Source organism: Aegilops tauschii, chromosome 6 (genome assembly GCF_002575655.3).
Source record: "Aegilops tauschii subsp. strangulata cultivar AL8/78 chromosome 6, Aet v6.0, whole genome shotgun sequence".
Lineage (NCBI taxonomy): Eukaryota > Viridiplantae > Streptophyta > Magnoliopsida > Poales > Poaceae > Aegilops > Aegilops tauschii.
In genome coordinates, this window is record NC_053040.3 from 263,275,588 (window position 1) to 263,286,481 (window position 10,894).

At 53.2% G+C, this 10,894-nt stretch overlaps 1 protein-coding gene across 4 annotated transcripts; it reads left to right on the forward strand.

Moving 5' to 3' along the window:
* The first annotated feature begins 262 nt into the window (after positions 1-262).
* Positions 263-9,721, forward strand: LOC109749490 (uncharacterized). 4 transcript variants are annotated; one of them, XM_073501368.1, is made up of 4 exons: positions 263-606; positions 706-834; positions 1,563-1,641; positions 1,729-9,721. In XM_073501368.1, the coding sequence occupies exon 4, from the start codon at positions 3,987-3,989 to the stop codon at positions 4,656-4,658; it is 672 nt and encodes a 223-aa protein (XP_073357469.1). In that variant the 5' UTR covers positions 263-606; positions 706-834; positions 1,563-1,641; positions 1,729-3,986; the 3' UTR covers positions 4,659-9,721. The 4 variants fall into 4 exon arrangements, with proteins under 4 accessions (XP_073357469.1, XP_045085825.1, XP_073357468.1 ...); XM_045229890.2 differs by having other exon boundaries at positions 264-606; positions 1,563-1,636; positions 1,718-9,721; XM_073501367.1 differs by having other exon boundaries at positions 265-606.
* The last annotated feature ends 1,173 nt before the right edge of the window (positions 9,722-10,894 follow it).

Below are 10,894 nucleotides of genomic sequence, written 5' to 3' on the forward strand. Positions count from 1 at the left end.
AACTGCCGGGATAAATACCAGAATAAGGGCAAACCATCTGCCGGGAATCTAGTTACTGCCGGCAGAAGTACTTAAGGGTGGAAAAACGGCCGGGAGATCTTTAGTGGCAAGGGCACTTGCACTGCCAGAAAGGTTGTTCACATTACAGGTCATCAAATCTGTCGGCACAACTAAATCACGGCCCATTGTCTGCCAGGTTGTCCATGGTGCGAGACCAAACATAATTGGGCCCAAACACGCGCTGGCGCGGGACAAAAAGTGGTAAACTTGTTTTTTTTTCTAAAAAAGGAGTCATAGCCGCCGCCGAGAGCCCCTCTGTCCTCAACTGCGCCCTCCACCGCCGATCCCCTCCGCCGATGTGGCGACCCCCACTGAGATCGATGTTGCCGGTGCATCGAGATCGACCTCGCCTCCGTCCACACGGATCTGGTGTGTGTGGTCAACCCATGCCATCGCGCTCCTCTTCTTCGCGACCCTCCACGCGGACGAGCATGGTCGGGCTCCCCACCACGTCTCCTACCACACCGACGGCGAGCGCGGTGCCTGCTCCCCACTACGCTAATACATCATGTTGCCCAGATCTGTCATGGTGGAAACGCAATGCAGGTATGCTTTTTTCCTTTCCTTACAAAGGTTGTGAAACTTTTCTTTTCTGTTCGATGAGAACTCACGAGATATTGATGATTTATCTTCTCCTTGCTGCAGATTTTCCCTCCCTCCCACCGAATTACTACCGGGCTCCAAGTCTTTCTTATTGATTCATCTTTATTTTGCTTCCAAATTGATGCAGACACTATCAATGAAAGGATTGGGGACTGTTTCTAGCAGTGTTAGGTTTGTTCCAGGAATTCATAATGCTCATGATTTGCCACACTCATGGCAAGAATAGTTCTTCAAAACATTTTATCATTTTAATCTTCAGACTTCTTGGTAGGAAGCAGCAGAGAATGTTTGTAGTTTTAGTGTAGATTGTACATAAAGAACTGTAGATATGTTCTCTGTCAGTCAAAATTTCTAAAATGAGCTATGCACCATGGAAGTGGATACTTCTAAATGACTGCACACACGTTCTAGTAAGTCTTATTAGTATAGGAAGTTCAATAACCTTTCGGTGCTAAACAAGTGGTTGCTACAACTTAATATTAAATCAGTAAAACAATTTAGGAGTACTAGAAGCAAGCTTTGAAAAAAAGGTATTTGTATTCACGCTGTTTATCCCCATTGGTTGACCGATGTGAGATCATCTAGTTCAACTGTCATTACACGCATATACTACTACATGAAAGAAAACAACTAGCTAGAGAACTTATTTGTGCCTCCTTTCATTTTGCTGCAAAGACAGATTGAAAGTGGACTACTCTTCTAGAGTTTATATGTCACTCCCTCTATCCCATAATGTAAGTAGTGTCAAAAAATGTCTTACATTATGGGATGGAGGGAGTATAATATGTTGGTTTTCTACGGTTCCCTTCTGTCCAATCTAGTTTTTACTCCATATAAGTTACTATTTCATAAGAATAACATGAAGCATTGATTCTTATATGTTCCATGTATTATTTCAGGAGTTAATAGCAGCTGAGCAAAGGCTACAATATGCTCGGAGGAGAAGTTTGAATGGAGGCAGAGAGTACACTTAGTAAGGCATATATCCAACTTGAACTTCTTGTACTCTGTTGAGCCCTTGGGTCTCCTGAACCCGTATTCATGTGACGTATAGAATACATGCAGCCGCAACCCCCCAAGTGTCGGCGTCCTGGGATTGGGGGTACCCAGACTTGCCTGCCTGCGGCCCACGGCGTGGCTCCATCGACGGCCTGGTATGGCCCAGCTTCAACACCAACAGCTCAAGACCCTCACGAGGGGCCAAGCCTCGCGAGGCAGACGACACCAAGACCTCCTCTTGGGACGGCCTTCCCCGGCTGGCTCCCAAGGAGCGGAGATATCTATGCAAGGTGCACCTCGCGAGGATCGGATGACATGAGCCGTGATGACCAAGGCCAGGCGGGCGCCAGCGGGCGCAGTGTACCGGTTTCCTATTTGGTGCTACGGAGGCAAGCGCAGGCGCGGAGTTCCGAGGAATTAAGCAAAGGTTTTCATTTTGGTGCAACAAGACCAATACCGCCAGGACGGCAGAGGTCATCATTGAGCCCACTACGGCGTCATGACTAGAAGCTTTTGGCAGGCGAAGATTAATTTTGTCAGGATAGCATGTACCAGTTGTCTCCCTTCAAATTTGGCTGTTGCGGGATCCCATCCCGCCTTGCATTTGGGAAGAGGACCAAACCCACTATAAATAGGACTTAGCCACCACCATAGCAGGGGAGGGATCATTCAGATCATCCTCTCACCCACGAGCTCATCGACCATAAGAACACCTCTCCTCCTGAGGCTGTTCTACACTGTACTAGTTCATCCTCCGCACCTCGAGGCCAATCCACCACAAAGCAGGAGTAGTGTTTTACACCGCAAGGTGTCCTGAACCTGGGTAAACTGCTGTGTCTTTTGTTCATCCAGTTCGTCGATCTAGGCCATGGGATTAGCGGGCGGGCAGACTCGGGAGGACGAGTTCTTCGCACGCACCCTAGAGTTGAAACCTCTCAAGGGTCTGCGGAACCCTAAATCCGACATTTGGCACGCCAGTTAGGGGTGCATCGGAGCCTCTCTTCCGCTGGTCGACTTGCCATCGCTCCACCGCTTCCATGCCTGACGCCCGTCGAGCCCGTGCTGAGCGTCGGGCCGCCCTCGCCGCTCGCGTCGCCCAGACGGCGCCTGCCGGTGGGCCTCCCCATCGTTCTCCGTCGCTTGCCGCCAACGCCACCACTGACTCGGCGGGGCACTAGCAGCAAGCTTCGTCGCTGCAACCCTCCGTGCGGCATGATGGACGCACGGCCACCCCGTCGCTGACTCCGGCTGGTTCGACGTCTCATGCTCATCGCGCGCCGGCGGACGCGCATGCTGCGCTGCTCATGGAGCGCAGACTCTTGCGCTACCGCCCCGTTGATGACTTCTACAAAGACTGGCTGGACCGCATCGCCGAGCTAGTCAGTGCTGTTGGGGGCTCTCCTGCCCCGTCTCTCTCGTTGCCTTGCCCGCCGCCTGCTGCGGGTGACGTAGCTCATGGAGCACCTCCTCCACCTCCCCGTCAAGACGTCTTCCTCAGGCCAAGGTGCGCGGCCCCATGGCGTGACCGGCCGCGCAGGGCGCCTGCCGCCTGCTGTGTTCGCCTCAAGATCCCCAAGGTTTCGGACGAGGCCATCATCTTAGCGTTTTCTGATGGCGTCCGCGACGTCAAGATGAAGGCAGAACTCGCCATACACGAGGAGCTGTGCACGGCTCTGGAGATGTTCAACATGGCAACTAAGTGCGCAAGAGCTGAGGAGGGTCGCCTCTCCCTCCAGGAGCTCTCGGGGACAGACCTAGAAGACAAGAAGGCCAAGCTCAAGGACGTGAAGCGCAAGGGGCTGGCTGTGCTTGCGGCCGAGCCAGAGATGAAGCGCGACTGCGACCATCCAGAGTCATCCAAGGGCAGCCGCCCATTCTCAGTCTTCCAAAACATGCACAACCACAACACCAATGACTGTCAGGAGCTCAGGGCCGTCCACGACGGGCGCCTCAGTCGTCGCCCCGAGCGCAACGACCGAGGCCATGGCTGCGGAGGAGGCCGAGGAGGAGGACGCTGGGATGACCGCGGCCCTTGTCAGGAGTGGTGCGATCAGCCTCGTGAGGAGCGCTGGCAAGCCCAGCCTCATGAGGGCGCCTGGAGAGATCAGCCTCGTGAGGATCGTCCTCAGGGTAATGCCGGCCTCCCTTCGCTGTCACCACCACCAAGAAGGAATGACGACCACCACCAGGACAAGGGGGCTGGGGGCTTCTAGGAGCCTCGCGCCATCGCCTGCATCCTGGGCGGTGCACAGGCCCCAGCCTCTCATCGCATCTTCAAGCAGTTTGCCCGCGAAGTGAACGCAGTCCTCCCCAGGCACGAGGCCATGCGACCGCTCAGGTCATCCAAGTGCACCATCACCTTCAGCTCAACCGACCAACTCAAGTGCGCGGCAACTTCTGGTGCCCTCCCGATGCTCTGCTCGCCCGTCATCAGCAACGTCCTCGTCACTAAGACTCTCATCGATGGCGGTGCGGGGCTCAACGTTCTTTCCATTGAGACGTTCGACCACCTCCAAGTACCCTATGACCAGCTGCAGCCCACCAAGCCTTTCTCAGGATTAACCGACGGCTCCACCACCCCGATAGGGCAGATCTGCCTCCCTGTCACCTTCGGCAAGCGCGACAACTACCGCACTGAGCTCATCGACTTCGACGTCGCCCACATCCGCCTTGCATACAACGCCATCCTTGGGTATCCAGCCCTTGCCAAGTTCATGGTAGTGGCTCATCACGGTTACAATATCCTCAAGATGCCAGGGAACCGCGACATCATCACAATTGCCTGCGAGGAAAAGGACCCAGTGTGCGCTCTCGAGCGTGCCTACCAGGCTACGGCAGTCGAGAACCCCGACGATGAAGGCACCGTCTACCCTCCTGAGGCTGTCCCCATGAAGAAGAAGCAGCTGCTCCACCAAGGGCCTCAGGAGAATGGCATCTCCAGCGGCACCACCTCAGGACCTGCGCCCACAGATGGGGCGCCTCCCTCTCTCGCATAGGAAGGCGCGCCCGGCGCCCCTCTCAGACTGGGCACGGGGGCTCTTCTCTGGAGGGCCTTTGACTTAGCCAACATCATGATGGAGGCGCGCGCTTCCACCGGAGAGCACGAGGAACGAAGCACTAGCCGTGCTCAGGAGTTCATCACGAAGGCAACCAAGGAGCTTCAAGAGGCGAGAGCCATGTGCGGCGATCGCCGCGCACCATCCGGCACGGCTCCTTGTGCTGGCGAGGACAGTGAGCTGCATGCCTGCGTCAACATCCCTGGGCTCAACTGGGCCGCATCTCAGGAGCGCTTCTGGCCATCGCGATGGTCGGTGCGAGGGCCCCCCTCACAGGTACGTTCGCATGCCTATTAGCCTACCGAATGCGGTTGTTACCTTCTAGCCCGCATGCGGAGCGTCCTGGTGGCTCACGAGGCCAGGCACCAGGTGGTCCTGGTGGAGATGGCGACGGTCCTTCACGAGCCTGCCGGGCCTCCAGAGCCTCCTGAGGTTCAAGGCCAAGGTGGCTCGTGAGGAGCGAATTCTTCAGCACGCGTCTTGAGCTATGCCAACATCTCTTCAGCAACGGTGCCAGGTGACATTTTCTGGTTTACTCAGTTGGGGGTGCCCCTCGGGCTGCATCATTCCCAGGCCACGGGGGTCCGTCCCTGTGGCATGTATCATTTTGCATCTATCGGAACTAGCTCTGCCCTATCCATGCCATGATTTATGTTATCACCCACTCGCCTATTGTATGGCCCTTTACGGTCTCCCGCATTGCTGACCGCCCTCTTATCCATCCCACGACGAGGGCTCACATGCTAGCACAACGTTTGTGCTCGGGTCCGTCGCTGCAACCCTGACGAATCTAAGAGACCGAGCTCTGGCTCGCGGCCTCCCCGTGCACGTCACCTCACTAGGTCCTCAGTGCCTTCATCTTCTCGCAGAAAGATCAGCGGCAGGAGAACATGCGGGCTTACGGGCTACGCTCTCTTCTCGGACTAACCCGTAGGAATCCCTGGAGTTCGGTGGCAGGCGGCCCCGCCGGCCATCCCTTTTCCACGCAATTCGCTTGCACGTTAAAGGGGGGGACCCTTGAGCATCGTGCCTTATGAGCCCCTACTAACTCTCCAGCCCTCACCCCCTGGCCTTGACCACGGCATCGTGACCTGGCATACCAGCGGCGGCTGAGCCTCGCTCGAGGGTCGGAACCCGAGGACGTAGAGCACTCAGATGAGCATGGGAACGGGAGGCCAGCTTAATCCCTGCCTGGAAGCATCACCACTAAGGCACAACCAGGCGCTATGCAAAGGAATCACCGCGGGTTCATTAAGTTAAGTCACCTATACATGTCAGCGTGAGGCCGCTGTCTGGGATTTCGACAGTCGCAATCTCGCTTGGGCAACACCGCCTTCCTTTTCGCCCCCTCGGAAGTTGGTTGCACGCCAAAGGGGACCTCTTGAGCATCGCACCTCAGGAGCTCTCACTTGATCTCGGGCCGCTCACCTCCTGGCCTTGACCACGGCATCGCGACCTGGGATACCAGCGACGGCTGAAGCCCGCCTGGAGATTAGGACATGTCGGTGTAGAGCGCAAAGCTACTGCGGGAACGAAAAGGCGGGACAATGCCGTAGCAAGAATGTGCAGCCGCAAGCTCATACTAGGAATAATACACTTCGGAGAAAAAGCATTACAGTTTTTACATACCACCACGGGGTCTGTCTCGATTCCTCGCAGGGAAACAAAAGGAAACTTCGAGGAGCCCTGGCTGCTGGGCATCATCGACGATACCAAGCGGATGCCGCTGCTGCACTCCGGGCACGGCGAGTGCTCGGTGGCACATAGCTGTCGTCGCTCGACTCCGGAGTGTTGCTAGGCTCGGGAGAGTCGCTCGACTCCCAGGAGTCGTCGCTTCTGCTGGAGGAGCAGTCGGCAGGACCGGAGGCGGGCTCGGCGCCCGCAATCGTGCCACGCAGGCCGCTTCCCCTAGGACAACACTCCAAGCGGCAGCCCTCCTTGTTGAAGACCTTGAAGAACAATGTGGAGGCGCTATCATACCCAAAGTGGATGGCGAGGGCCCCCTCCGCACGCGGGCGACCTCGCCCCATCCTCAGGTCAAGAAGATCTTTCTCGGGGGGAAGACCTCGACCTCTGCCCCCGTGGCCAGACTGCAGCACCCGGCGTGCTGCAGCCACATCTCGAGTGGCCCCCTCAGTGGCATCTCCTCGGCGAAGAATCACGGAAGCTGGATCCATGTGCGCGGAGGCATCGCCGCCCACATCACGAACTCGCGCGAGGAGCCCTCGGCGTGGGTTCATGGGCCGGCAGCCTGTGCAACCTCAGCCTGGCCACCACGGCCGTGGCTCGTGCGGCGCGAGGCGCTGCCGCCTTCTCCGAAGCCTCGTGCTTGGGCGTACAGAGGAAGCGGGAAGCCGGGCGGAGTCCGCTCGTACCAAGGCCGCGTCGCCACTGGCCTCTCGCCGGCATCAAGGAGGCGGCTGAGCCTTTTCTTCGGCGGGAGCGGCCCCTGCTCCTCATGGGGTTTTTTTTCCCTTTTTCCACCACAGAGAATCTCCTGATCGGCGCCATGGGAACTACAGCGAGGCGGCAAGGCAGAGAGGAGGAAGAAGAAGCAGGCGCCGAGGAGACAGAGATGAGCAAGGGGGGCTCCGCCCCTCTCTTTATTTATAGCCAGAGGGAGGCCAATCGCCGGCCTCCATGATCGCATGCAATGATGGTTTCTCTGCATGCAGCAGGGTCTCATCAAGTCGAACGGTTGCCGAGGCTGCGTGGGGAAACGGAGGCGCCAACGTCCCATCAAATGTCACGTGTCGACCAAGGCCGCATGCAGTTAGGGCCCGCGGCGCTCCGCACTTGCCCCTTGGCTTCGCCTGGAAGCCAAGTTCGAGCCCGCCTTGGTCCCGGGGGCTACTGTGGGCATCCTGGGATCGGCGGTACCCAGACTTGACTGCGTGTGGCCCACGACGTGGCTCCATCGACGGCCTGGTACGGCCCAACTTCAACACCAACAGCTCAAGACCCTCGCGAGGGGCCAATCCTCGCGAGGCGGACGACACCAAGACCACCTCGAGGGACGGCCTCCCCAGGCTATCTCCCAAGGAGCGGAGATATCTATGCAAGGTGCACCTCATGAGGTTCGGATGACGTGAGCCGTGACGACCAAGGCCAGGCGGGCGCCAGTGGGCGCCGTGTACCAGTTTCCTCTTTGGTGCTAAGGAGGCAAGCTCAAGCGCGGAGTCCCGAGGAATCAAGCAAAGGTTTCCATTTCGGTGCAACAAGACCAAGACCGCCAGGACGTCATAGCGGAGGTCATCGTCGAGCCCACCACGGCGTCATGACTAGAAGCTTTTGGCAGGCGAAGACTACTTTTGTCAGTATAGCATGGACTAGTTGTCTCCCTTCAAATTTGGCCGTTGTGGGATCCCTTCCCGCCTTGCATTTGGGAAGAGGACCAAGGCCCCTATAAATAGGACTTAGCCACCGCCATAGCAGGGGAGGGATCATTCAGATCATCCTCTCACCCACCAGCTCATCGAGCACAAGAACACCTCTCCTCCTGAGGCTGTTCTCCACTATACTAGTTCATCCTCGGCCCCTCGAGGCCAATCCACCACAAAGCAGGAGTAGGGTTTTACACCGCAAGGTGGCCTGAACCTGGGTAAACTGTTGTGTCTTTTTTTCATCCAGTTCGTCGAGCTAGGCCGTGGGATTAGCAAGCGGGCAGATTGGGGAGGACGAGTTCTTCGCACGCACCCCAGAGTTCGAACCTCTCGAGGGTCTGCGGAACCCTGAATCCGACACCAAGAGACCAAAAAGATTTGATGTTTGCTGTGAGGTGGTAAAGAAAAATAGCTACGCACTAAGACAACAACATGTGTGTACTAGTAGTAGCACGTACATGCTGGAGCTACTAGATTAGTATGTACATGGTTGTTAAGATGATGCTGCATGCATAACTTAAAAAGGGAGATGATTAGTACGTACTTGTAGCAAGCATCCCAGCTAGCTAGTACATTTTAGTCTGCATCCATTTTAGTCCATTTTAGTCTGCATCCGTTTTAGTCCATTTTAGTCTGTATCCATTTTAGGTTATTTTAGTAAACAAAAAAATTAGGCAAAATGAGAATACAGAGGAGAAATGAAATAGCCTACACCCATTTTAATCCAGTAGCAATTTTGCCAAAGGTGACCGTTGCAAACATTTTATCATGTTACAAGCACATTATTTGAACGAGCGCTTTTATTGTTGGTGGCTTATTTGTAAGCCCAACAAGTTGGGTGATTTTCTTCATGGGTGGGTCATAACCTCAAGCTTTAGGTTACTATAAACAAGTTTGGAACGACAAAAATATCATTTTTTACTGTTTTGTTACTAGCCTGATTCAAATCCTTTTCATCTCCAATGAACGAGCTTTGTACAACATCAGCCTTGATTCAAACTCCATGTACTGAATAGGTTCATAGCGTGCACTGCTTTAGCCAACACCCAATAGCAAGGCAAACAAAGAAGGTCTTAGAACACTTGTCCTTATATGATGTAAAGATTGCATTTTTATTGGGCTATCTTGTCCTTCCAGTACTAGTTTCATGTTTATGTTACAACAACTTTATTGTGCTACGAGAGCTCTGTTTTAAGTTTCCGGTCTGCTGCAGGTTTACCAAAGATACACTGGTTGATGGAGGTCTGGGTGATCTACAAGCTTATGAGGATTTGGATGATCTAAAAACTTCTGAAGGCTTGGATGACCTACAAGCTACTGAATGTTTGCAAGACCAACAATTAAGTTGGTGGAGTGATTATGTAATGTGCCTTGTTTGTTGAACCTGGTGACATTGGCAGGTTGTGCTCATCTTGGTGGTTGTTTAGGCACATAAGCAGCCACTATATGCTCTTTTTGGTTGGGTGACACACCTAGAAACATATATACTTCTCTCCTTGATGCACCACTTATAATTTTATTGTGAGGCACACCTATAAACATATATGTGCTCCTTTTGGGGCACAACCTGTATATATATGGTTGTTATGTTTATTAAATGAAGTTTAAGGTTTTCGATGAGGCCTATATGTTACTTTAAAGTGTATGTATAAATTGTGTGATCTGGCCTGAGTGCTTGAACATAATGAATGTGTATTGCATTAGGGCTTCCTATAACAGTTTGGTAGTGAAATCAGAGTCCTGGCATAACAACTGCCGGGTAAACATGCTTTTGCAGGAAATAGAACTGCCGGTAATTATAGTTTCATGTGCCCCGGCCAATCTGCCAGGACAAATGGACTGCTGGCAAATCCATGGGCCAAGGCAGAGAAACTATAGGGAGAAATTTATCTGCCGGGACAAGTAATCCCCAGCAGGCGTTCTCGTGGCAGTTCTATCCGCCGGGAGAACACTGTCACGGCAGTTTGTCTGCCCTTATAAGTGCCTTCTTCCGACAGTTTTTCTGTCCTTATATAAGTGTTGTGGTGTAGTGCGTATCAACTCCCCCAAGCTTAAACCTTTGCTTGTCCTCAAGCATTTCAATTGATAAACTGAAAGTGAAAAAGATAAACTTTTACGAACTCTTTTGCTCTTGTTTGCATAATTAAGCTTAAACAGCACCCAGGTTTTCATCCAAGATTGTAACTAACCATGTCGACAATAACTCTTAAAAACTATGTTAACTCATATCAATGACATAATCAAGTAGCGAGCAATAATAAGATATCTCAAAGAAGAACACGTTATCAAAAAAACCATGATATAATATGACCATACTGGTATCTCGCTAGCCCTTTCTGAGATCGCAAAACATAAATGCAGAGCACCTCCAAAGTTCAAGCAGCGACTAAACATTGTAATTCATGGTAGAAAAGATCCAGTCATGATGCACCCAACATTAGCTACACACAATACATAAGGATGACAGCAATGCTCTCAGGTTCTGGCACTTATTTTAGAAGGTGATGACCCAACATAAAAGTAAATAGATAATCCCTTCGCAGAGGGAAGTAGTGATTTGCAGCGGTGCCAGAGCTCAAGTTTTTAAAACAGAGGTAAATGATATTTTGAGAAATGCACCCTTCTTGTTTACTTCGTGACCATTAGTTATCAATATCTTCCATGCTAAACACGCTAGTGGCGGTTCCCAAGAGATAAAGTAAAGGTTATAACTCCGTAGGAGTTTGGGACTTTACCACCTTTTCTCGTGCGATGGCGAGTGAATAAACACTCATCCTGAGAATAACCCGCTTA